General features: G+C 41.0%; 2 protein-coding genes and 1 non-coding gene across 5 annotated transcripts; 2 read left to right on the top strand and 1 right to left on the bottom strand.

The window, feature by feature from the left end:
- Positions 1-2,683: 2,683 nt before the first annotated feature.
- On the bottom strand, positions 2,684-11,682 carry slc25a28 (solute carrier family 25 member 28). Its single transcript, XM_061689957.1, has 4 exons — positions 11,157-11,682; positions 6,578-6,806; positions 5,949-6,005; positions 2,684-4,189 (listed from the first exon to the last, which is right to left on the bottom strand). Exons 1-4 carry the CDS (start codon positions 11,496-11,498, stop codon positions 3,639-3,641), a joined length of 1,179 nt encoding a protein of 392 aa, XP_061545941.1. The 5' UTR covers positions 11,499-11,682; the 3' UTR covers positions 2,684-3,638.
- Positions 11,683-13,512: 1,830 nt separating this feature from the next.
- On the top strand, positions 13,513-23,590 carry pyroxd2 (pyridine nucleotide-disulphide oxidoreductase domain 2). Of its 3 annotated transcripts, XM_061689955.1 has the most exons (19): positions 13,513-13,644; positions 14,174-14,371; positions 14,538-14,614; positions 15,318-15,479; positions 15,819-15,838; positions 15,942-16,035; positions 17,097-17,170; positions 17,240-17,395; positions 17,490-17,643; positions 17,734-17,795; positions 17,874-17,971; positions 18,401-18,542; positions 18,647-18,781; positions 18,859-18,931; positions 20,024-20,177; positions 20,618-20,769; positions 22,645-22,751; positions 22,943-23,063; positions 23,148-23,590. In XM_061689955.1, exons 4-19 carry the CDS (start codon positions 15,350-15,352, stop codon positions 23,216-23,218), a joined length of 1,743 nt encoding a protein of 580 aa, XP_061545939.1. In that variant the 5' UTR covers positions 13,513-13,644; positions 14,174-14,371; positions 14,538-14,614; positions 15,318-15,349; the 3' UTR covers positions 23,219-23,590. The 3 variants fall into 3 exon arrangements, with proteins under 3 accessions (XP_061545939.1, XP_061545938.1, XP_061545940.1); XM_061689954.1 differs by lacking the exon at positions 14,174-14,371; XM_061689956.1 differs by lacking the exons at positions 14,174-14,371; positions 22,943-23,063.
- Positions 23,591-23,707: 117 nt separating this feature from the next.
- trnaq-uug (transfer RNA glutamine (anticodon UUG)) lies at positions 23,708-23,779 on the top strand. The gene has a single exon. It is a non-coding gene; the product is annotated as a tRNA-Gln (tRNA).
- Positions 23,780-26,949: the final 3,170 nt, after the last annotated feature.

Genomic DNA, 26,949 nt, shown 5'->3' with positions numbered 1-26,949 from the left:
AGGGCTCATAAATTCCCATCTTCCATTCCAGCATTCAGTGCCTCTTAAAATTGAATTGATGTTTTCAATTCTTGAAGAAGGGGTGCTGGCATAACTGTGTGTGTGTGTGTGTGTGTGCAGGGGGGGGCAGAAAAGGGACCCACGCAGAAATGTGTTTTCTGGGTCCGCAAGGGGTTTGGAAGATTTCACGGCCCTCCTGTTCAGAAAAGGGTCTTCTCAGTGCTGGAAGAAATGTGATTCTGCAACAATCGTGGACCTGAATTTAAAAAATGACTTTAAATGAACCCCTGGCAAACTGCATTTTAATAGAACTTTTAGGTCCAATAGTTTCCCTGATTTCCTTTCCTAATGTTTCAGGGTGTTCCTGGCGACTAAAGGGGCCCAGGCAGCACCTGCCGGACCACCTCGGACCTGAAAAAGTGTCCAAGAATTGACCCCCAAATATGTTTGGATCCAGGAGGGGCAGAAATATGATTTTACAACAATTGCATATATGAAGAAGAAAACAAAAATCCCACTGTTAGTGTGATTTTATGCTCTTTTAAGGTGTTGGATCCAGGCATTCCAAGCTGGAAAAGGATCCCTGGCAGAAAGAGCCAACCCCAACTTTAGGACAACAAATGGTTGAAGACCAACATTTCATTCTATTTTTGGGTCTGGTACAGTTTCATTGCCCTCCTGTCTGGAAAACGGATCCCAACCAGAAATTAAATTCTGCAACAGGGGTGGACCTGAAAAATAGCTAAAAATGGAGCCCAAAGAAAAGTGAGATTCCTGCCATTTTTGGGCACCATCCAGGACCCCTGGAGTGGGTTAAGTTAAGGGTTAAAGGTGGAACAGAATAGCAGAATCACCTGGCAGTTCCAGGCAGAAACACGCTTTTTTTGATGACCTGAAAAAATGGCAGAACATTTGAATCAGGACTATAAAGACTATTCCTGTCCGAAAAAAAAGTCCCTGTCATGGATTTGCGTTTCATCCATGAACTGATACTTTTTATCAGTGGGGTAGAGGAGTGTGGTAGTTCAAGAAGGTGCAAAGGTGTCATCAGAGCTGTTAGTCCTGACAAGAGCTGGAAGGCACAGCGGCTCGGCTAATTTGACAGAGACAGAAGACAGCTTCCTTTTCAAGATCAAGTTCTAAAGGGCAGGGAGGTCTGTTTCCTCTTCAGTGTCCCTGACTGCACCTGTGTTGCTTTAGTGCACGCACACACACACACACAGCTCTTTGCACGTGAGCGTGGATGTGCACAGGAGCTGTGTGCTGGATCTTAAGTTGCATCTGAAGTGTTCCAATGAAGATTTAATGACCTCGCACGCATTTTCAAAAAGAAAAAGAACCATGGGCGTGAGTGGGAGAGAAAGTGGAGGACACCTGCATTCATCCATAACAATGGTGCAATGTTACACACGCTCACGATGGCCACAATTACAAAAATGCGTGATTTTATTTAAAAAATAAAATAAACTAAAAAAATATTTCCCCTGATGAAACAACAGAAAACTTTGGGTCGGTCATATAACTTTTTTGGGGGCGAACTGACGCAGAAGATGAGTTTCACGTTCCGAAATTGCCTTGGTGTGTGTGTGTGAAAATATGAAAATGTCCACAGGTGCTTGCTCTAAGGGGCTTTGAGCAGAGGCTTGAGTTTCCAAAACACAGGCTCGTAACAGAACACAAGGGAGCATGTGCCTATGTCCATCTGCCAGGCCTTTGTCAACACTATGGGTATTTTTCAGCAATGATACTGTACATGAGTATGTGTGCGTGCGTATAAAAGAAAGTAAGAAACGGCCTAAGATAACACTTGCACAAGCCACGTTGGCGATTTTGACACTTTTTTTTTTTTTTTTTACTTACAGACACAGTTGGCAAGTTCTTTTCCGGCAAGTTCGTGCTGTGAATATTTTTATTTGTACATTCTTTCTACAGCTACGATGAAGACTTGAGATAAAAAGCAGCCTTCACGCTCAGGAAACTTCCCTCAGGCTGAACCAGATACAGCTGATATATCCATTATCTACACCTACCACCGTTTGAAGTACCTCCAATTAACCCCAAAATAAAGTTAAGCTGTTCTAGTAGGCTTTCCGTGACCTTTTTGTTGTCACATCCAGCACAAGCCATGGTCTGCAAAGAGATTCCACTTCCATGGCATCAGAATGATCTCCTAAGAGAAATAGGATTTGATTACTAAGACAAGAACTGATGCATTTGCACACCTTGTCTGGCATCCATAAATCATGCAACATGGACTTAAGCACCGACACAGAGGTGCAGGCACTTCAGTGTCCAGACTTTCTTTTATACAGCTGTGGTCTCATCAGGAGCATGCCCGGCTCCAGACATTGATGGGGTGCAATGAGGTGCATTCAGGCACATGAGGTCGCACACTGTTAATTCTTTTTAGGAAATTGACAGTATGGAACCTCATTTTTTTTCACCGTCCTTAAGACTTCCCTACCTCTTCTACATTTGGGCTCGTGTATTTTCACTCTTCAGGTCAAAGTTGAAAGCTGCCACCTGCACTAAAGACAAAACAATTTTACTCGTTTCAAACTTAATTGAAATCCAAGTTTGATGTTCTACTGTAAGCTGGAATCTTCCAATGTCCCACTTGTATCGATTCTAGGAATAGTACTTGTTTGACTTTAAAGTATTCAGAAAGAAACGCCAACACAGTTTTTATTTATTTATTATTATTCATGAGCACTGTCCACTGCTCATAATTTATTATTTGATGAGTGCAATTCAGAATCAGTAAGAATGTCAGCTTCCATTTACTCAACAGGGGTATGATTTCAACGTTTTCCAACATAGTTTATTAAGATGACTTAAACGCTTGATTTTTGGGCCGTGGCCTATTCCATACAACCTCCACCTTCAAAGAACATTAGCAGACTTAGCAGCAGCAGTGAGAGAAACTAAGATCAGCCTCAGAACAGCCGTCTGCAGACAAGGCAATAATGGTGAATAGCTGAGAAGTACAAGGGGTTGTCAGTGGAAGCGCCACAAAGCAAATTATGCTAATAGGTTCCTAATTATGGATTACATTTGTATGTGGGTGAAATTGAAAATAAATTAAGTAAGATTTAGATTACTCCAATGTCTACTCGTGGACGTAAAACGGGGCAAACAAAGACAAAAAACTTGACCCATGGTCTCATCTCCTCAAAAATGCAGATTTGTTTATAACTAATTAAATTACTTTTTAAGGGGTTCCAGTTTACCCTATAATTTTGTAATTTGAGGTGGGGGGCGGGGGGCGGGATGAACGACAGTTTTGTGTGACTAAAAAAAAAAAAAAAACCCTGATCTGCAAACTTAAAAGATTTGGCTATGTTTATTTAAAAAAAAAAAAAAAAAAAAAAAAAAAAAAAAAAAGGGTGAGCCGTAACAGCAAATGTTTAGAAAATAACACTACTGCCCTCTTCTGGCGACGACCCGTGGCCTCAAGTTCAACAATTCTAATACTGTGACATTACTTTAGCAACATAAATCAAAAGTGTGCGTAATCAGCAAACAGCGGTTTAAAAACTCTTTCTGAAAATGCCTGTCTGGCCAAAGGGACAGTGGAGATGTGTCTTAATGTAATTTCATGAGCTGTGCGTTATAAGCTGCCTTCCCCCTGGCAGCATCTACATCTCCGCCTCCATCTGCTGCGCTCGCCTCTTGTCGTGCTGGTGCTTGGTGAGTCCGTACTTGAAGAACTCGTACACGGACCAGCTGATGGCCGTGGAGGGCATCTGGTAGATGACCCTGGCCTGCACTCCCTTGAAGAAGCCCCGCAGGCCGCCCAGCCTGTAAACCGTCCGGAAGGCGTGGGCCAGGCCCGTGATATGTCTGTGGGCTCCTTGGTTGGCCGACAGGGAGCTGAGGGCGAGCGACTCTTGGGTGTTGAGCAGGGTCTTGCACACGTCCAGCGGCGTGGTGGCGGCGGCGGCCAGGGCCCCGGCCAGGGCGCCGGACAGCATGTGGGACGAAGGGTTGTATTGTCTGTGGGGGTTGAGCAGCTCCTGCAGGTACTCGTAAGTCATGAAGTGGAGCGCTTGAAAGGGCACGTTCATGGTCAGCTGAGTGGTGTAGCTACGGTAGAACGCGCCGGGCCCTTCCTTCTGCCACACGGCGCGTATACAGTCCAACGCGCCGCGGTATGGCGAATTATACATCTGCATGCGCTGCTTCACAACTGAATAGGACCACGTGATGACCATGAAGATGTCAGAGGGTGTGCGGCGGAGAGATGAAGACGGAAAAAAGAAAACGGAAATGAGTAACCAGTAGAAAACTCACTCTAGTTTCTGTACAAATAAAGCAACAGTAATAGTTCATAATACAGTAGAACCTCTAAAGCAGGCGTGGGCAAACATTTGTCCTCAAGAGTCACATTTGAGTTTAAATATGAACAGATCACCCAGGTCATTTTTATATATATATATATATATATATATATATATATATAGAAAAAAAAAACAGTTAAAATTTGTATGTAAAACAGTTTTTCAATAATAATGCAGGATGGCGGACATAATTGTGTTAACAAGTTAACAGCAGCAGTTTCCCCGTAGCTATTTGGCCAGATTCACATACTCACTTTTGGCTGTTCAAAGTTTGAGGTTCTATTTTATAGTTCACAACAGTGGCAAATTCAACAGCTACACATTAAGGGCCTGATTTACTAAACATTTGGACGTCCAAAAACGGGGGCTAACTTTATTGCTCACACACAGAAGCTGATCTACTGACAGGGCCCACTGCATCTGCCAATTACACTAAATTGCCAAACGGTTAATTCTCCATGTTCGAGGAGTTTGTGCGAATAGATGAAATAAGCACACACACGTGACTCATCAAACCCGAGATGAATTACGATGGCTGATTTTGCGTCTTTAAGTAGCATGTCCGAAAGGCAGAGGTGCACACTAGGCGCAAAGTGGTGACAGTATAGCGCAGGCTAATCCAATTTTAAAGCTTCGAGTGATTTAAGAACTGACTTGTAGCCTGTCACAAGAAGGAGTCATGCTATTTCAACTATGATAAAACTCCTTTCAACTCTATTTCTTTGCACGTGGGTCATTTTAGCACACTGGAACAATTGCTGCTGGTCTCTCACAGATCAGTTTTCTGGTTGTCCTTTCCCAAGTTTTAAATGCAAGGTTACGCATGACAGGCATATGCATCCAACTGTCACACACTAGGGTCGAGCTAAACAAAACATGGCTTGTATACGGTTGCTGGCTTCCCCCAAAATTATCAGAGCGATCGATTTTTCTTCTGTAACTCAGCAATATGATTGTTTCTCTTGCACTGACACTTCACATTGCATCAATTCAAACTTTCATTTTGCGCTTGCGGTACACTGCCAAATTTCCCACAGGGAAAACAATTAGCGAGTCCAAAATCGTATTTTAAATATTACAGTCGCCATCACGTTTACAAATGCTGGCAAAAGCGCACTGAATCTATTAGTGAGTGATCATATACTGCAGAAGATCACAATCTTAAATCACACGTAACATGCCCACCAACAGCACCCACATTCTGTTATTGAACACGCAATTTAGCACCCACTATTTGCAATCTTAGTAAATCAGGCCCAAACACTCCTCCAACTGACCATAGGGATCAGCATTTCACTAAATACCCTTTTTTGACTATGGAAAATAATTAACAATCATTCAGTAATATTTGTTCAACAGAGTAGGACAATCTTGCTGAATAGCCTGAATGTTCTGCCGAGGGGAAGCTGTCGACATAGCTCAATTGTAGCTCAACTCACCATATTGTTGTTCTTTATTTAGACAACACCTTATAGTGTTTTTTGCCAAGTAGTGCACTCCATTTTCTGACAACTGCTCCAAGTTGTGATAAGTCAACAATTGACATCACATAATTCTGAAATTTGGCTCATATAAAAGTGCTATTAAGGTATAAAAAGAGGCCTGTACCTTCTGATGGGTTCATGGATGCATCGTGAAGCAGAGTGGCCACACATCCGGCTGCTCCTGCAATTAACACGACTCAGACATTAAAACGATCTCAGACAGCCAGGGAGCATTCAAAAGGCATTCTGACTGCTGGAAAGAGGTAGGAAAATATCAGTACGAAGCCTTTACTAAATAAACAAGACATTGGCTTGCATTACTCAGCATGTCATCCGCTCATGAGAGACATTAAGTGGACAACACCGTTCATCGCCTTTATGAGAGCGAAAGAAACATGGTCAAAATGGGAAGGAAAGAGTAGTTTGGAGGGCAGAAAGATGACTTACCCAGCCTCCCAATACTCTGGAAAGACGGAAGAGAGAAAGTAGGGAAAACAAGGAATAAGGGACAATGGCATTCAGTATAAGGATTTCCACACATGGGAAATGAGTCATATGGAACTGGAATTTAGCAACAAGAGGAGTGGCTACAACAGTTGCAACGCAAATGCTTCATTCAATCAAGATGCTGGAGGGTTATAGCATGTACTAATGGGCCTACATCAGAAATTGGACTATTTATTAAACATTGGGATGGCATTGTATCATCATACATCACTGCCTATTTGTGTAATCAGTGAGTTTTATTGGTACCATTAGCCAAATGGCTGTTAGCGCCGGGATGGATCACATCACTCAGTGTCTTTTTGATTTTCTCATAGCTGGCAAAATAGAGGGCATGGGCAGGCCCCGCCCCGATGGCGGTCACATTCAGCCCTCTCATTGGCCGCCATGCTCCTTCCGTGGCCACGATGCGGCGGAGGGCATCCATCACGTTCCGGTAGCGGGCGGCAGGGTCAGGCTGGAGGCTCTGCATTCTTGTCTGGGGAAGAATTAAAATGGGGCAAAGACAACAATCATACAGCTATGAAAGAGCCTCGTGAGCAAATAACGGTTCAGGTTCAAATAGGGAGCGTGGAGTGTGTCAGTGTACATTACATTATTGAATAGAAGGAAGCATGAAGTTACAAGCTCCAAGGTCACGGCAAATTTCCTGCCTATGTTCCCACTGACCCGAGATCACAACTTTCTTTGTGTCCACAATTGTAAACAGTGATAAATTAATCTAAGACTGAGTCAATCATGTGTTTTTGGGTGGTGGGGGCAAGTAGCATTTCGAAACAGAGCAGTGATATAGCGGTAATCCCCGAGTAGCAGTGTTCTAGCTGGATGGGCAAATTTCCACCCGCCCCTCGGTCTGTATGCACATGCAGGGCTTGGGCAAAGAATAAACATGGCCTCATGAGACCCTGTGCTAACAAAAGAGGAATGCAGGGTGAATAGACCTGTGGTACAGGGCTACTTGGTTTATAGCGGTTCCTAATGGTGCGCATCAAACTAGTTTGCGAAAGAATACGCCTGGTGGTCACCAACGTTTTGGAAACAGAGAGCTACTTCTTGGGTACAGCCCAATAGAAAAGGATTCCAATATGATAAAGACTTCTGGAATAATTTCCCTCAAATTACTTTTTATTATACATTATTACTGGTAATTATCTGCAAGTGTTGACATTGTCAAATGATCAACATTTCTACAACATTCCTAAGAAATCACAATGTCCCATATCATTGGTGAGGTATTTTAAGAACAGGCCCAGGGGCTACTCATGTGGTCCTTGGGGGGGTGACCTAGAAGTGTTTTTTATACAAATATTTCCTATATTAATGAGTTCACTACTGCTTTAACATAGATTAGTCAAATCTGTCATCAACCGACCATTCACAATATAGATACTGACTGTAAGAATACTATGAAAGACGTCTTTAATTGTAGGACTAATTTCAAGCCAATTAAGGTGAGGTTTAAAAAAATGAAGTGCTCACAAAAATTTCTAAAGATGCAAATTTCACTGCAGACGACCGTCGACCAGTCAAGGGAGAATGACAATCTGGACAGACACAGTCCAGGGTATATGCAGCCTCTCACCAAAGTCCACTGGTTCCAGCTCAACTAATGAGGATAAGTTAACTTCTTGTTACATTATTATGACAGTTAAGCAAGTTAAAATGCTTCCCAAAACCGTCCCTGTACAGTTAAAGAGTTTTTTGACGACAGGTGACATTTTGACCCATGAACGAACTATATATACAGCACCTCCTTTAGTTCCCAAAATAAAATTGATTGTGTTGAATCTTAGAGGTTCCGTTGGAGGTTTTAGTTCATGTGCACTGTGCAAGGATTTCCTGCTGAGCTCCATTAGCTGCGCAGCTCCAAAATAAATCAGTAAACACAAGCCTCCACTCGGTCCGTACAGGCTGGGAGAAAAAACTACAGGTGTTTAAGACGTGGCTGAAGGGTGGGCGTGCGAGCTGCTTTTCGGTGTGACACAGACAGCTGGATGTCCGAAGCTCATTGTGTCATCTCGCCAATGCACTGATCAACAACAACAAACGGAAGTGCAAATGTTTGCACGTGATTAAAACACTGCCATATAACGCACTTAGAACTAAGTGTTTGTGGACACAGTTTAACTAGCATTTAGCACAGGTCATGTGACTAGTACAAGTGAAATGTGATATATGAGTTTATTTGCCAGATAAATGACTAACAAAGTAATCATTCAGTACTTCTAACATAAGGTTAAGTGCTATACAATAGCAGTCCCAGCTCTGGAAACACTGGTACCTTTGCCTCTTGTATAATGCTTTTTAGAATACACTGCTGTTCAAGTTTGGGATCACTTAGAAATGTCCTGATTTTTGAAAGAGATCATCACGTGTGCTGTGGGAAATAATCTAGTTTCACCTTATTGGTCAGAAAATTCTTATTCATTTACTCCAAATAATGTATCTTTGTCCATTTATCTATGCCAGCGAAATGCTCTTCCACTAGATGGAAGAAGGTAGAATTAACCTGTGTATTCACCTGATGCCATTCATACAAAAGTATAATAGCTATTTGTTCAACTACACAGGCCCAAATTTCAGACTAAGTAAATTTGCAAGTAAACTGAAATTAGACCATCATTATTTCAGTATACAGTGTCCCCTGCATGTTTGAGGTTCACCATTAAAAAATGTGCATATTTTTGGGGGGAACCAATCCTTGGTTATTTGCTAGAAAACTCACCTGCCTCAGGCCAAGGCAATAAAAGTTTCTTTGGCACCATCTTGTGGGACGTTGGTACCAAGGAACTATGGTGAACTGAGCTGAGGAGCTTCATGTAGTGCTTTGCCGCCATCTTGTGGCAGTTTGGTGCTAAGGAACTATGCTGCAATGAGTTAAGGAGCTTCATGTAGTGCTTTGCTATTTTGGGGCATGGAGGCAATTATAAACCTTTTGGGGGGGGGGGGGGGGGGGCGTCACTTCCACTGAACCCTCGATATTCGAGGAGGATTGGGAAGGAGCCTGCCGCGAATGGCAAAAGTGCAAATAATCGACACTCCCGCCTGTAAAAGGGTTGCAATTGTGTATCGATACTAGTACTTAAAACAGAAAGGACCATAAAGCATCAATGCCGTGCTGCTACAGTGTACGCAAACACAAACCTATGTTACATTATTGCATATGACAGTATTCAGTAGTTTCAGAATTCAACAAAAACAAACCACCTTCACATGAGGCTCATCAATTGAATCAGCTAGCATACTAGCCTAAATAACACATTGGCGTGACATCATACACGTGCACAAATATGTGCACTAGCATTTTACCCAAATGGTATTAAGTCATTAAGCAGACCTTTTGGCATTTACACAATCAAATGTTACGGAATACAGGCAAATTGTAACGGCAAAGTAGACTACATGTGCTATTGGTAGCTGCACCTAGAGAGAAGCAGAAACATACCTTCAGTTTCACTTTTGACTGTTTGACTGTGCATGAGATGCATTCAAGGACCACCAACAAAAAAAGGACATCTCAAAAGCTGACGATTCCATTATAAAAAAAATATTAAATTATTTTGGCTTGAGCACAGAAACTGCAAATAAACGCGAATTTCCAGGGAAGACAGGTTAGGAGAAAAAAAAAATGCGGTTATGTGACTGCGGGAATACCAAAAAGCAAATATGTGGCGATTCACTGTCGTCGCTGATTTTTGCTATTTGCAGCAGGGCTTGTTCTTTGACATGAATGACCCGAGCTGGTTCCTGATTGGATTCCATCATTACATCGATTAGATTGGTGCTAGTCAGCAGGTCCACAAATTTTACTAGGGAGTCTTTACTGATGTTGATGGCAATCAAGTGGGTCGACAAGATCTTGAGGATAGCAGCAATGACGAAGATAACTTGACTGTGCAATCCGCGTGATTTGGATCCTCTCCCTTCAAGGGTTAGGATTATGGTCTTAATTCAAATTAGGTTAAATGTTAGTTCAAGAGATTGTAGTTGTAAAACACTCACCTGTTAATTATTTGTAGTTACAAGGAATAATACTACTACAGTGTAATTTTATAGTTGTGTGAACATTATGCAATTGTTTGATTTTTGAGAAAATTGCCTTCTTGGAGTTGTCCAGCTTTGCCACTTCTAAGACCTCTTTGATAGACCTTTCAATAAATTGGATTTCCCCCCCCCCCCCCACCCCCGATTATCTTCTTACTTTATATTAACTTAGACTACCCAAAATAAAAATTGTTAGCTTTTACTTAGAACCAGATATAAAGAAACTAATTTTACTCAATTCACCCAAACATGGACGTCTGCTTTTGCGTGTAAACTCTTCTATACTGTGCTTTCTTAGTCTTTGTAAGTCGCTATCTGCTTTCCATTGTGTATCCTATTTAGTTACTCCTTGGACCTGGAGTGTGTAAATAACGCTGATTGATTGCTCGATAACCATGAGGCTCATTTGTTGACTTGTGTTAGTAACTTTTTTCAAATGAAGTTTCCCTCCAAATAAACGCGTACACGTTGGTTACGAAACAAGCTAATGGAGGTTTTGACTTGATTTCGTGACGAGCGAGACACCGAAAGGGCGACTCGGTTCAAAAAGTGAATAGTAAATGTTCTGGTAACTAGGCGACGTTGGTTATCTGGTTAAGGCTAGCGTGCTAACGGGTTACCTAGGAGAAGCTAACCGCTGACCTTGCGCACAGCTCTGACGCGTGTTTGGGTTAGCATGGGAGGCTAACGAGCTATGCTAACAGCCACGGAATTCTATCAACATCTATGGCGCAGAAAAACGCTACATTGTGTAAAAAGTTAGCCGCCGAGCCAGCTAGGCTACCTTGACACAATCGATGGGGAACATGAGGCAGTGCTCCATGATCCCGGCCACGGCTCCGGCCAACATGTGGGTGCTCGTGGAGGCTCCCTGTGGCAAGCCTTCGTAGTCCGGTTCCAAGTCATCACTTTGATCCTGTCCGTTACGGGTGAAGTCAACACTCTGTAGTTCGGTCTCGCCCCCGATCCTCGGCGATAGACTTCCAACGATACTTTCCGAAACTCCCAGAAATCTGCCCCCCAGCCATCGAACTTCTGCCCCGGCAGATGCGCCAGCTACCCCGGGATCGTTGCCTGCAGTCTCTGCTGTCATCCGACGCCTCCTTACAAATCCATCCGCTTCCATGAGAAACCAAGCGACGAGAGGAAGTGGGCTCTTCGGTCGCGCACAAATGTCTTAATGTGTACAATTCGGCTACGAGGTTTTGCATTCCCTTAGGTGGGGTTGGCAGCTACTTGCCCGCAACAACATTCCCACCGGCGTCGTTAGTTCCCAGCCGCAGCCGCCACGCAAGGCCGTGGAAGGACGGGAACACACGGAAACACTACAAGTGCCGAGAGACGAAGCTGATTGGCTCCAAGAGGCATGCCCTCCGCACGCTATTGGCCGAAAGACCTGTCATTCAAAACGTGGACAGCGTACACTCTTGGGCCACTCCAGGCTTAAGTAATGGTTTGTGGCCTTCTGTTTGCAAGAGTTTTACCTTGTTTGTTAATAGTCTGCGTTTACACTCATGAGTCCACTTGTCAATGTTCTAAGTTTGATATTTACCATCATATTTATGTACAAATAAGTTTTTTGTTTGGGGGGGGGGAGGCAGCATGGTAACCTACTGCAGTGTTTCCCAGCTGTTTTTGAGCCAAGATACATAATAACATACATAATAATAAGATAAGATACATAAAAACTCACTGCACACCACCAAACACAAATGTCACAATAGCTATATATACTGACATAATGAGGATATTGTCTCAATTTACTTACAAATGTACTTAGTGTGAAAGCTGAGCCTGTGTAGTTGAACACAAAAAGCTACTATTCTGTTTGAAGAATGGCAACGTGTCTGCAGAGGTTAATTGTACCTTCTGCCATCTAGTGAAAGAGCATTAAATTATTCTGCCGGTCATTATACGTTGCCGGCATTGATAGGGAAATTATCCAATTTCACTTGCCCTTGAATCATCGGTATGGTGGTTAGCACATCTGCCTCAGTTCTGAGGTTTTGGGTTCAAATCTCAGCTCTGGCCTTCCTGTGTGGTGTTTGCATGTTCTCCCCATACTTGCATGGGGAGAAATCTGAGAAATCTGATCTATAAAACATTGATAAATAAATGGATGGAACAGTTTTTTATTCCTTCAGTACTGCTCTGATACTGTATGTGTTAAGAATATTCATGAACATGGTACCATCTTTGTGTAGTGAGACATCTGTTTATTCACAGGCCACAACATTAGGTACACCCATAAAATCTAATGAGCAAAGGTAATGATAATGTTTGATTCCTAAGTGTCTTAAGAAGATGACATCAGCTCAGGGAAGTATACTTGAGCTACTGTACATCCATGCTGTTGCAACTCCTCCAGACAACATGTTTTTGCTCAACACGAAAAGGAAAAATTAGGAGTTCAGAACGTTCCCAGAGAATCTCCCATCCCATTAAAATCAATTAATCAAATAATGATTGTTCATTTTTACCACAGTCAATAGATGGAAATATTCCATTCTATTGCGAAGTGTACTGCACCTAATTAAAAGGCTGGCGAGCATATGGGATTAACTCACACACACACACACACACACACACACACACACACACACACACACACACACACACACACACACACACATGATTAGATAAACTTTATGGTCCGCACGTCCTCATTGAGTTCCACTTTATTGAATGAGAGGCGTCTGTATTGCTGCACAAGATGAAGTATCTATTAATGACACTCAAAGGTGTCATTAATAGATACTTCTTCTTCTTAATAGATACTTCTTCTCACTCAAAGGTGTCATTAATAGATACTTCTTCTCGTGTGTTTTAATAGTGTGTTCTTTACTGCTGAGTAAAGAACACACTATTAAAATATGATAGAATATATCGATTTATACTCAAAGTTCTCACTTAAATGTAAATTTGATGCAAACAATTTACTGTTGTCCTGGCTATCTCAACCTCCTGAGCCATATTTGTACACCCATTATTCTACAAGATAAGATATCTACTGTATAGGTATTTATGTCTGCTGTCAGTTTATATTAGTTACCGAAACTGGTCTATGTCAAGCTGTCAACATAGAACTTGTTGATCAAGTTCATTGTTTATCTAGTGTTTTATTCTGCCAGGATGCTTGCTCTACCTGTTCCCCACAAGTTTGCTTTAGCTCTTTACAAGAAAAGAGCGGTGGATGCCTCAAACAAATGGAAATGGTCGCCACGAAACTTAAAATAAAGCACTGGAATCCTAAAGCCAATCAGTGAAGAAAGGTAAAATCTTTCCTGCAATACAATCCATTAAATGTGATCTGACAGTTCCATTCCAAGGTTGCATTTTGTTTTCGTATAAACAGTACTGTCAATGAAGCAGTAAAATATAATGTATTTTAAGTGGCATTTGCTGAACATATGAATCAAAAATATATGATGTATTTCATTTAGTTTATTCTTATAAATGAAGTACTCAGCTTCATTATAAGTATGTTGCTTATTCACGGTTGAATTAGTACACCTTATTCTAATTCTATGATACAATTATGAATACTTACAAATGTCAGTACATTGACTGTAGGTCATTAGTTTGTCAGCCTGTAGAGGAAAAAGTTAGTTCCCCCCCCCCCCCTGCAACTGATGCTATGGTGTTTTGGTGTGGGGTTGTCATAATACCATAATTGAATTTTCTCCTTTAATGCCTGAGAGAGCCTTGGCTGGCTGGAGTGTTGAATTTCTGCTGACAAAGGGAAATGAAGTGTTAATTTCTGCTTACAAGAACAAAATCTCCTCTTGTGATCTCGTTAAGGCCGATTGCAGACGTTCCTTAACGGAAAAGCGAAGCGTTCAGCCTGTCCGGATCATTTCTCTTGCCTGTTCTAATCCACCAAGGGAGAAGGGTGGAGGCTCAGGAGAGAAATCTTAGAACACCCCTTACACCTCATTTTACTCCCTCAGCCAACAGAATGCATCATCAATGCAACCAAGAAGAATTATTTTTCACCGTGTAAGCAAAATGCAATCCAGAATTCCCCACTATGAGGAAAGGATTACACTATGTGTTTATTCAGTTTTTGTTTTGTCCCGAGTAAAACTATTCCTTCATCATACCCATAATGACATTTTCCCTGTGGACTTCGATTGATGATGATGATCTATGGCTTTTCAACCAGGTCAATATATTTCGAGCGGTAATGCCTGAAGAGCTCATCTCAACACTCTCCCTACCTGACATCCTCAAATTAACCAGGTCAAGTACACCATACACTCTACAGTACACAACTTATCATTCAGTAACATGAGCAAGTATATTAGAGCAGTTATTGTCAAAGTGTGTCCCTCTATAGTGGTATGTGAAGGATTTACTGCCTAAGTACAGCCCAGTTGTATTTAACTTTTGAGTACAATACATTTGCATTTAATCGTTAAGCGCTGTTTAATTGAGTGATTGAATTGAATCGTTCGTGAAGTACAGTTGATTTTTTTAATTTTTTTTATTTTCCTATGAAACCAGTTCAGGGTGAACTGTATGTATATAGGGGATGTGGGAGTTGGCCCCAGCCCTTTTAAATTCTCTGAGGGGGTCTTACTGTCCCATAATCCCTATTCTTGCACTTTTTTTTAGCAACTGTTGCAGGTAGTGGTAGGTTAGTTTCATAACTTGAGTTTTGCTGACGTGGAATGTTGTGACTCCCTGTATGGAACAACTGCGTCCTCAAGTGGTCAAAGTGGATAACGCCAAGCAGCGGAAACGCTTTATTTTATTTATTTTTAAATAAATATTTTGTCACCATTGATGTATGCATGGCTTAGTCTAGTGTTGAAAATTAAATTAATGATGTATCGCTTGTATAGTTAGTAGAATCGCGACTATTTGAACTTCAACGTGTCCAGTGTGTGTCCAACCTTTTTTTATTTTTATTTATTTATTTATTTATGTATTTTTTCTTCAGTGTCTCGGTAGGTGGGATCTAAAATTCTCGGAATGGCTGCTCGTGCAATGTGGATTTATCGTACACAGAGGCTTCCGACCGTCTTGGGCACTGTGGCGAGATGCAGAGCCTTTACACACATCGGTTGCAAATCACACTATGATGCACTGGTCATCGGTGGAGGTGAGGTCCGACGAATTTTGTTTAAAAAAAAAAAGTGTTGGGTTTTGCAACATTTAATGCAACGTTTAAATGCACGACAAGGTTTGTAATTATTTTAATATTTGTCTCGTAGAAAGTTTGCTCTTTGGTTAACATGTAACTGTGCAAATTAAGTTGGAGCTTGACCTTTGTGCGTTTGAACCTCTTCAGCTTTGGACTGAAATAAACTGAACTGGGGGAAAACTTATGCAATTTCATTTTATACATTTATCACTGACTTTCTGCTAACTTTAGTACCAAAGTTATTTAAGCAATTATATATATATATATATATATTTCTTTTTTTATATGTCACTGCAGGACACAATGGACTGGTGGCAGTGAGTCAAGACATTTTTTCTGTAACCACCATACAGTATTTTGGCCTGTATGATTTCCGGTCAAAGGTAGTGTTTTGTTTTGTTGTTTTTGTGTGTGTACCAGGCTGCCTACCTTCAGAAGGGAGGATTACAGACAGCAGTGTTGGAGCGCAGACATGTGCTGGGAGGTGCAGCAGTGACAGAGGAAATCTTCTCTGGTAAAATGTTTCCATCCTCTGGACTGATCCTTAAACAGGACATACAGGGAGTCCTCGGATTTTGTAAAATTACACGACAACATCACATGCCATATAAATTCAGTCCACTGGTTTACCAATATGCAATTGGGTGTAAACAGTAGGCAGTATTCTATCATGTGATCGGGTATTTGTTTGTGCACCATGTTGGAGGTCAAGATTGGAGGACAAACTAGGTTTGTAACAGAAAGGCGAGAAGACGGACCTGTTTGTTCAAAAATCTCTCACCAACCGGGCGAAGACAAGCGGTCATAATACTGCGACTGTTTCACTTAATGACCCGAAATACTGTAGTTGACAGTTTGGTTGACTTTATATGTTATATGTTGACATATAATGTATGTTTATATATACATTGACTTTGCATAACATTCGCCTCAAGACGAGATGCCAGTTACCATGGTGGGAGTCAGCTGCCAGATTTGGGATTCAGTCAATCCTACATCGTTTAATATAATGCCATGGTAACAATTGATCCTAATGAAATGTCTTAATGAAAGGAGACACCTCCTTTGAAAAGTTCCTCAAATAGCAGTTGGGGTTGTTTTTGTATTCAACTGCAGAGAGTACCCGGCATTATTTGAGAGGAATATTTGAATGGAAAAACTTGAATGGAGTTTTGCTTCAGTCAGACTGTAGCAAAAATCTATTAAAGGTTGCCCTTGCTGCACGACCATGCTGATGTTTGGTGCATGTTTAATTAAAGACTCATTTATGCTCCTAGTGCGGAATGAAATAGATGGAATTTTAAACATTGTGGTTTTCCTCCCCCTCTAGCTGCATTTTTAATCTATATGTACAGCAAAATGCAATAAGCTCGGCACACGTGCCATCCTCCAACAGTTTGATAGAAATTGGTAATGCAGTTTTTGCATGATCCTGCTGCTGGAGGTAATAAATACCCCTCTGATGGTTCAAATAAAAACCCTTATTATTAGGTTATTTTCCTTATAGGTGTACTTAATGAAGTGTCCAGTGAGCGCACATTAGGTCTAGTTGTAATACCACTTTTGTGTGTGTAGGTTTCCACTTCTCAAGGTGCTCCTATTTGCTGAGCTTATTACGGCCGCACATTTACGCGGACTTGGAGCTGAAGGTAAACAATGTACGCTCAAGGATTCAAGTGATGTGTTTTTGAAGTGCCCGTTGTATCGTTTGTTGTCAGAAACATGGGCTGAAGGTGTACACGAGAGACCCCCATGCTTTCACCCCCATGTTGGAGGAGGGGGTAAGGGGTGGCCTGCCAAGGTCACTCACCCTGGGCTCGGATCTCGCCGAGAACCAGAAGGAGATTGCCAAATTTTCCCAGAAAGATGCAAAGGTGAGTCAAGCATCATGACGCATGCACACATGATTTTATTTACTGTTATGTATTCTGCTGCAAATGGATCATCTTGAATTCTCTTTGCTACCAGGCTTTTTCAGAGTTTGTTTTGCACCTTGAGAAGCTAGCAGGCGCTATCCACCCACTCCTGGATGCCCCTCCTGTGGACATTCCAGGTGTCACAACTGGCTCACTAAAGAGAAGGCTGGCTGCTGCTAAATCACTGAAGCCTGTTGTCAAATGCGGTCTGTAACATGCCTCGGAAGTCCTTTTAAACATAGATGTCAGATAAATGAGTCACCTTAGGCTGTTTTTTTTTTTTGTGGTTATTGTAGGCTTGAAATTAGGCCGAAACATTCCAGACTTTTACGAGATCATAACAGCGCCAATCATGAAGGTTTGTCGTTATTTATTTAGCTGAATATTTACTGTCTCTAGCTGGCGTCATAATGATGCCTGCGTTTTCTCGTTGTAGATCCTTAATCGCTGGTTTGAGTCGGAACCACTGAAAGCAACCCTGGCTACGGACGGTGTGATTGGAGCCATGACCAGTCCCAGCAATCCTGGTAGTGGGTGAGTCAACTTGTTAAGGAAACAGAAATGCTCCAGAAGTGGGACAATTTGAAGTTTAATCAAAATCTTCTGGAAAAGCAGTGGAGCAGTTTCAGGTTTGAATCTCAGCGCAGGCCCTCCTGTGTGGAGTTAACGTGTTCTTCATGTGTTTGTGTTTTTTTTTTTTTTTTTATGCTCAAGCTTCCTTCCACATTACCAAAACATTGATGTTAGACTCCACTCTTGAGGAAAAGCACTTTAGAAAATAAATGGACAGTTAGGAATGTTAAAATGTTACTGAAATCATTGCCTGTACAGAATGAATGTGGTAAAAGTTGGAATGGTGAGATTGCAATATTGTACTTTTTTTGGCTTCATTTGGCACTTGTTAAAAACAGTGTAGGATCCATTTACTGTAAGCCACTCTGGGTGGAATTTTGCATGCTGTAGGTATGTGCTGTTGCATCACCTGATGGGAGAGTTGGAGAAGGAGAAAGGTGCCTGGGGTTACGTTGAAGGCGGCATGGGAGGCGTGTCTAAAGCTTTAGCCAATGCTGCCCGATCTTATGGCGCTGACATTTTCACAGAGAAGGTAACGCTTAATTATAGAAAGGAATCCACCACTCGCATATCACGACTGCATAATTTATCATCTCCGAATGTGATCTTTGCTTATAAACAAAGTGTGACTTGCAGGATGTAGAACACGTTGTTGTTGACTCAGATGGTGCAGCCAGGGGAGTGGTGCTGAAGAATGGCACACAGATTCATAGTAGAATAGTTCTTTCAAATGCTACCCCTTATGTCACATTCAAGAACCTCATGCCACAGGTAATAATAATTACCAAAAAAAACATTAACATGATTAATGACTGCACAAGATTTTTTTTTTCATTTTCTTTTTCTAGGGTGCCCTTTCTTCAGAGTTCTTGAAAGCTGTCGATCAAATCGATTACACTTCACCTGTCACCAAGATCAATGGTAAACATTTAGGCCTGTCATGGAAATGTCAAATCCACACACACACAAAAAAAAAACTGATTTCAAATACAGTAAAATGGTAGTTTCATACAGGAAGAAATACAGCAACATTGTTTACACAGCAAGGACCCATATTTGGAAACATGAGTCCAAATGAATGCCACACACTTTAAGTTTTATTTTATGGCGTGTGGTCTTTCGAAGGCTTATGAAATATGAGAAGTAATGACAAAACAATATTTTCCTTTCAAAAAAATAATATTGCATTCATATATTACTATAAATTAACATTTAGAATACAGTATAACTTTTATCCCAAAATTCAGTCTCAATACCTAAAAATCTGTTTTGTAAATTTATAGTTAGAAAGTTATTCATCTCTTGCACAGTTTGTCTTTTGCCATTTTCTCATCATTTTCTGCTAAAATATACCAATTCAACAAAAATAAAAACTTTTTTTAGCCTAAAATATGGACAGATTATGTTCAGTAATAAGGGCATTATGGTAACTATATTATAAATATTATGTTACAAATTTTACATTAATAAAAAAAAAATCCAGTAATGTACTACAGTAATTAGTATTTTAATGAGTAAGGGTTAAGAAGGATAAAGCCCATATATGGTACATGGTAAGATTAAAATCCCTGTAAAGTGAAAACAAATATTTTATAACTGACACACTTGTCTTTGCTCTCAAAGGCCCCCAAAAAATCAGCACAACTGAAATTGTGAACAACTGTTAAACACTATATCTGCACAATTGAGTACTATGTTGTTCTCTGTCTTTGCACATTTTCAGCAGTTATCTTCAAACATGTATAATGTCTTTAGAAACAACTCTCCAAATTCCATTTACAGGGTCTTTAGGTCACTGGTAAAGCTCTTAAAGATATATATATTTTTTCTTACATTGAATATTCAATTTAAGGGCTTTTTGCACAATTGCTGTGGTTGTAATTCAAACATATATTCAATTTAGTCAGTCTTTACTGTTAAAACAGAAATTTCAAGAGTGAGGATACCCACGCTAGATGCAAACATTGTTTTAAGTGTGATTTATTTACCCCCCCCCCATTGTGTTATTAACAGTGGCAGTGGACAAGCTGCCAAACTTTCTCGCAGCTCCCACACCAGACAAAAAGCCAGGACCTCACCATCAGTGCTCCATTCACATCAATTGTGAGAGTGTGAACATACTGGAAGTGGCCTACATGGAGGCCATGAATGGACGCCCCTCAACAAGGCAAACCTGTCTCATTATCTCACCAACACTCTGAAACCGTTTGACTGCTTTGCAGAAGCTGTAGAGCAGGGGTGGCCAACCCGCGGCTCGCGAGCCTCATGCGGCTCTGTAACTAGTTTCATGCGGCTCTTCAGGAGCTGTCACATGACATGCGTCAAAAATGAACTGAGAGTTTGTGTGTGTGAGACAGTGCACACAATGTTAACTGTTGAAAATTACTGATATTATCATGTTGTTGTGGTTATTTTCATTAGATCTGGCTGAGCAGAGGTCTGTGTATGCGTGCATACATGATTAAAAGATGATGTTCATGTGTACCCATGTGTATGATGTGGCTCTTTGCAGTAACACAGAAAAAATAGTGGTTCATAGTCTCTGACTAGTTGGCCACCCCTGCTGTAGAGTAATCTAATCAATTTATCTTGTGTTTTGTCTTTCAGGCCTATGATCGAGATGACCATTCCGTCTGTGTTGGACCCCACGTTGGCGCCCTCTGGCAGTCATGTGGTGTCATTGTTCACACAGTTCACCCCCTTCCACATCGAGGGCAGAGAGTGGAGTGAGCAGGACAGAGAGGCCTTCGCAGATAACGGTTAGAAATGCATGCACAACATTCAAAACACGATTAAATGTGGTGTCTACACTATGCGCATATCTCTCGATTCCCTCAAAATATTTTCACTAACTGAGAAGGATCGATCAAATTATTTTAATCGCTAAATAGTTTGAAGTTTATTTTGAAAAAGCAAGTCAAATGTTAACTTGTTTCTTGTATGTCTGAAATTGGAGAGGTTAAATTTCATTTTATTTGCAGTTTTCTCAATATGTTGCTTCAAGTTAAGTTATGAGTCCAAAATTACAACTAAATATTTAAACTCTTCAAGTACTTTTAACCATCACAAGAGGGTATGGGACAAATTATTTTGCTCTTTTTGGGAACTAGATGCAAACATTCTTTTGGCAATTTTAAATGCAGATGTGAACTATCTAGCAATTGGCACACATAACTCATAACATCTGTTAGTTGTTTGGTAGCCTGGAATTTATCTTTGGTATACACATAAAAGGCAGCATCATCTGCATAAAATTGGCAAGTGACGGTTGGTGGACAACAATCTGTTTCTGGTCAGTGTTCAAATGTTTAGCAAATTTTGCTCCAGAGTACTCCACACTACATACTGAAGCAGTTACACCTGGCTGCAAATGTCAGGTTTACAGATGCTATGTCTGCTCTGCAGGTGGTGTCTTGTGGTAAAGACACATGGTGGTATCATTGGGAAGGTAATTACGTCCTGCTAGTTGCACATCGGTTGTTTTTTTTCTTCCTGAGGGGAAAAATGAGGCAACATCTATAGCCCCTTTTCCATCAACCGGCCCAGGAACTTTGAGCTCCCGGTATCAAAAGTTCCTGTGGCCCATGTGGTTTGCATTTCCACCACATCTCATAGTTCAGAGTGGCTTATCCAAATGGGATTTGCTGAAGTCGAAGAGGTACTGCGTTTCTGTGTTGCTCATTACTGATAATTGCTGGATCTAAAAAAATATCATTGCAGCCAACTCAACCTCCCAAGTTAATGTATTATTTTATATCTTAATCTTGTAACTTGTAAATGTATCACGTTGTACAGTTTGTATACCACTACTGTATATATTTGCTTTTATTTTTCTTTGTTTTACTCTGCTGTCTGCAGCCAGGTCAGCACTGCAAACACATTAAAATAGCTAAAATACCAAATACTTGGAAAAATACACTACTTCATGGGCAGGTCTTATTGAGTTTTTAAATACAACAGTGTGAAGTATTTTGTTATTTGTATATGTGTCTGCATGACCAGTTAAAAAAACAAACAAACAAACAAAAAAAAAAACAGGTTGTACATCGCTAATTTGTATCTGTGCACGTACAAACATGCAAAACAAACACCAACAGACAGCCGGTGTTAAATTCCTTGTCTTGCGCCATGGCCAACTCTACATTTTCTGGCAAGTATCCCACTGTCAATGCTGACCGATTGGCACTGATGACCCGCCATCGGAGGGTCCCCGCCAGCCGGCCTCGGACGGCTCCTCCCGGCCACGGTGTCGCCTCTCAAGTGGAATAACTTAATCTGGTTTGCAGTTTTCCTTTTCAGTGTGTTTTTATGAGCCGTAAAATTTTAATTTTGACTCGCCAATTGCGATATCATCTTAACCCATCCCACCCCACCTATCATCTTTAATGATTTGCAGATAAATACCATTTATTTTATGTATTTGTGGGTAACGTGGCTGGCAACTACTTGAAACGGCATTTATTTGAGGGTTTGCTACTTAAGTGGTCTCAATAAATATGCCACAGTAGTTTTTGTTTTTTTGAAAAAGCTACATACCTGAGCGTCATTGTCAGACATAGTCAGAATATTTGAACTGGAATCTTTTATAGTTCAACCTGGTAAACTTTTAACATGCATCTGTGTATTTGTTTCAGTATTTGACTGGGTGGAGAAATATGCCCCTGGATTCAAACAGTCAGTGGTGGGCAGGGACATCCTGACTCCGCCTGACCTGGAGAGGATTTTTGGGCTCACCGGAGGGGTAAACACTTGTGACTCGTTTGACACTCGCAACTGTTCAAACACGCCTATGTACTTAAATCCATGTCATTCGACTCTCCTGTAATGTAAACAACGAGTGTTTGAACTGAGTCAGCATATTCGCTCGTTTACTGCACTCACACATATAGTTATCCATGCCAAAGCAAACAAAATCTAAAAACTGCTTTACAGAATATTTTTCATGGATCAATGTCACTGGACCAGCTGTACCTAGCACGACCACTGCCCTCACTCTCAGACTACCGTACGCCAATTAAAGGCCTATATCTTTGTGGCAGTGGCAGTCATCCAGGTTTGCTTGGATTGGAACACTCAAGAAACTGGTATAATATTGCAAAAATGTAAACTAAGTGTTATCCTTTTTTTTTTTTTTTAGGTGGAGGTGTGATGGGGTCTAATGGCTGGAACGCCGCACTAACTGCCATGGCTGACCTGAAACGCCACTGACAAACTATTAATGTGTCCAGTAAAAAGACTCTCGACACATCTATCTGATCAGGTGCTATGCTGCTGTGCACACTTTATAGCGTACATAGGTAATACATATGGGTTGCACGTCTGTGACAAGTTATAATCATGTTAATTGGGTATTAATGCCAAAGGCTCTCTCGTGTGGAAAAAGTGAGATCACTCTAAGTAAAACAGTAAAACAATATTGCCACACATAAATAAAGTTGCTTTTTAAATTGTCGTATCAATGTATGCATGCAGTGCCTGCTTGATATTGTAAATTGGTACCAACATGCTTTCTCATCATCGCCAAATGTGCATCTGTTGAGTGTTTTTAATGTGAAATAAAGTTAATAAAGCTGAATTGAATTTTAGTAGCACTTGTATTTGGTTTTATTATTATATGCACAATATGGGGGCAGCAAACATTTTGATTACATGGCAGGATTATTTTTCCTGCTCATGTTATATGCTTACCTGCTCATGGGTTCCATGGTGTAATGGTTAGCACTCTGGACTTTGAATCCAGTGATCTGAGTTCAAATCTCAGTGGGACCTTATCTACTAGGGATACCCTGATCAGAAATGTTTGTGCCGATACCTCTGCAACAATATACAATATCTATCTAGCTATCTAAACAATACATTTCTCATACATAGTTATTTAAAAGTGACATACTTATTGAAACGCGTGACTTAAAAGTGTGACTTAATTCAGTGTATAATAAATGCAGTTGTGTAGTTGGTGTGCGATTGTTTGATTCCTCTCATTTACAAACAACACTTGATTAATTGCCTCGTCAAATGCGCACAGTGGGGCACACGTCTGCATTCGCAAACACACTCGTTCGACTTCTGTTTGAAGGGTAGTCGTTTAACTGTGTCACATTTGCTAACCTGTTGCTCTTCAAGTCTTTTGAGAACTCCGTTCATCTCTGAGCCGTTGGGCCGTGCTGTATATTATACCAGGCTGCACAGTTTGTAACATTTTTTAGCTTGCCCTAACTGTTGGCCATGTAAACAATATGTTCCCACTCGTTGGTCTTCTGTTTGAAGGGAAGTTGTTTAACTGTGTCACACTTGTTGCTCTTTCAACTCTTTAATGATTACATTCAGCGAGCTGTATCAGGCTTTGCACAGTTTGTAACATTGTTTAGCTTGCCCTAACTGTCGGCCATGCAAGCAAAACGTTCCCACGTCTCACTCTGAGCCTGTTTTTTTCTGAACAAGCTGCAGAAAGATACTGGGTCTTTGTGTATGCATGCAAGGTTCCACCAAGACTTGAAGTCAGAGCACTGGAAGTCCAGCGCGTTAACCATTACATCATGGAACCAATGAAGTTCCACACTGTGTGTCAATTTGTGTTCTTTTCACTTCCTGATGTACAATTATACCCCCGAACCCGACCCCATTGAATCACAACCCTGTATTAACTATAAAATACACATCGAAAGGAAAAAATAATACCACCCTCTGAATATGCTGATAAGCTCCCCAGGTCTTAAATGCATATTATGTCAAGATTTGTTCAGTTTAATATCTTTTTCACAAATCGATATTATTGGTCAGATCCCACATGCTAATGTCATGTTTACAAATGATTTACCAAAAATAAAGTGTTAAAAATGTTTCAAAGATGCATTGTGTTCCCACTCAACACAAGGAACTTATACTGTATGTAAACATACTGAGGACACATTAAGGTTCCACTGAGATTTGAACTCAGATGACTGGATTCAAAGTCCAGCGTGCTAACCATTACACCATTTAACCAATGCCTTTAGGTACTACGTGTCAATTTCTGTTCCTTTCACTTTCTGATGCACCATCGCCGCGGAGGCCAACTTCAAAATAAAAGCCACACCATCACGACATGGAACATCAATGCCTCGTTAGGCCTTTATTTTGAAGTTGGCCTCCGCAGCCCATCGTAGGCTTCCAGCATGAGCAACCACCATTCGCCGCCGGTCCCGGCCATGACTACTTGAGTGGATGCTGTCCTGACTGGAGTTTATATTACCATCATATACAGTTTCCACCACCATCAATGCAACACCATCCCAAAATGATGTTCAATCACTAATTCAATACGCTACGCTGTCATTGATTAAATGATAGGATACGCCGCTGGCTCGATGGCATAAGTGGCTAGCAGCTGGCTAACTTAGTACCCGCTAGGCTCGCAAGTCGCGACAGCCGGCGGACTACTTTTCCGAGGCAATTTAATAGGAAAAAATGATTATTTGATTTGATGCCTACAGCCTGACGAAGTTGCAGTTCCGGTCGATTCGTTTTTAACAAACTAGGCTTGCTCAAATATAAGGGAAGGCACTAGGTAGTAGCTACATTAGCGGCGATGTCACTTTCTCCCTCTCACCTTAAGGAGGGGCAGATTAACCTCACATTCTAGCTACTTCAGAAAATTGAATCATGTAAAAATGGCAGCCCCCGATGCAGTGTTTTAAAAGTACATATATTTTTTTAGAATAAATACTTTGTAGATTTAAATAAATGGCATCAGACAAAGAAGATGCAGCCATTCACAACACAACAGGAAGGTTTGCCTTTTCGGGTTTTGACCGGCTTTATGGCACTGAGATTTGAACTCAGATCACTGGATTCAAAGTACAGAGTGCTAACATTACAGCATGGAACCCATGTGACAGCACATTGCGTATCTTTTATGAGTTGAATGACTTCAGAATTTTTATTTTTCTTAGCGTGTGTGCGTGTAATCGATGCTATGGCGATCTTCGAGTCAAATTCGACTAATTGATGACGCAATGTATTCCCCCCCAACCCCCAAGAGGAGATGGGGGAATTTGCAGCTTTTTTTGTGTGTGTTTTGTTTTGATTTTTCTTTTTTAAGGAACCCCCATGCCTGAGTCAGATCAACCACATCAGAGACAGATGGCGTGACTGCGGTGTCAGTCATTCGCTGTGCACTCCAAATGCCAACTTAGTATTGTTAGCCCTGCTATTTCGTTGAGGTTGGCCAGTTTTCTCTCCTTTATGAATATTTATCACAACTATGCACTTTTATAATTGCATGTCGTTATGAATGGCCACGTTTGACAATCGCGCTTGTTCACATCAGTGAGGGGAGCGAGTGGCTTTGGGCAGACTACAGAGGGGGTAGGGATTAGTGAAGTGAGGCTAAAAACTACAAAACCCCTCTAATACTTTAAATTTGTCAGGGCTGTTTACAACATTCTTCTCTGTGGGGTGTCAAATTTATAAAACATATTTATGTTCACTTTACAGTAGCAACGTGACGAGTGGCCGCCATCTTTGTGGAATTTTCTAAAAAACAATGAGCACTATATATTATTAAATAAATAAACGAAAAAACAATTGATTGGTGAAGTACATCACCTATTCTACTGCTCACTCTGCTTCTCACCAATAATGTTTCATTTGCGCTATTTTCAGTTTTTAGGGCAAATGACATCATTAGAAACATCGTGGTAATTTTGACACGTCGATTTCTCGGAATGCGCGATGGGTGAATATTTTTAACTGAAATGTGTCAGCCAATCGGAGAAGGGGTTCGCCAAATAGCAGACGAATTAAGACGGTCGAGGAGATAAATTGAGAAATAATTACGTTTTACCCAAATTTGAAGGCATTTTTTGACTTTCTGCAGGCAATATCACACAAAAACGTTCCCCAAATCGGCAATCTTTTCTTCTGATTTTCTAAATTCTTGCTGCGTTGTACACCTTTTA

This window comes from Phycodurus eques, chromosome 11, assembly GCF_024500275.1.
Source record: "Phycodurus eques isolate BA_2022a chromosome 11, UOR_Pequ_1.1, whole genome shotgun sequence".
In the NCBI taxonomy this organism is placed as follows: domain Eukaryota; kingdom Metazoa; phylum Chordata; class Actinopteri; order Syngnathiformes; family Syngnathidae; genus Phycodurus; species Phycodurus eques.
The sequence above is the reverse complement of the archived record's forward strand: the minus strand, read 5'-3'. Positions and strand labels throughout refer to the sequence as shown.

Excerpts from the sequence above, each read along its gene's own strand:
- slc25a28 (XM_061689957.1), bottom strand. The coding sequence starts at position 11,498 with ATGGAAGCGGATGGATTTGTAAGGAGGCGTCGGATGACAGCAGAGACT. Across the intron at positions 6,807-11,156 it reads TCCCCATCGATTGTGTCAAG|ACAAGAATGCAGAGCCTCCA; the intron begins GTAGCCTAGCTG and ends ATTCTTCCCCAG. Across the intron at positions 6,006-6,577 it reads TAACAGCCATTTGGCTAATG|GAGCAGCCGGATGTGTGGCC; the intron begins GTACCAATAAAA and ends TGTTAATTGCAG.
- pyroxd2 (XM_061689954.1), top strand. The coding sequence starts at position 15,350 with ATGGCTGCTCGTGCAATGTGGATTTATCGTACACAGAGGCTTCCGACC. Across the intron at positions 16,036-17,096 it reads GACAGAGGAAATCTTCTCTG|GTTTCCACTTCTCAAGGTGC; the intron begins GTAAAATGTTTC and ends TTGTGTGTGTAG. Across the intron at positions 18,782-18,858 it reads TCAAGAACCTCATGCCACAG|GGTGCCCTTTCTTCAGAGTT; the intron begins GTAATAATAATT and ends TTCTTTTTCTAG.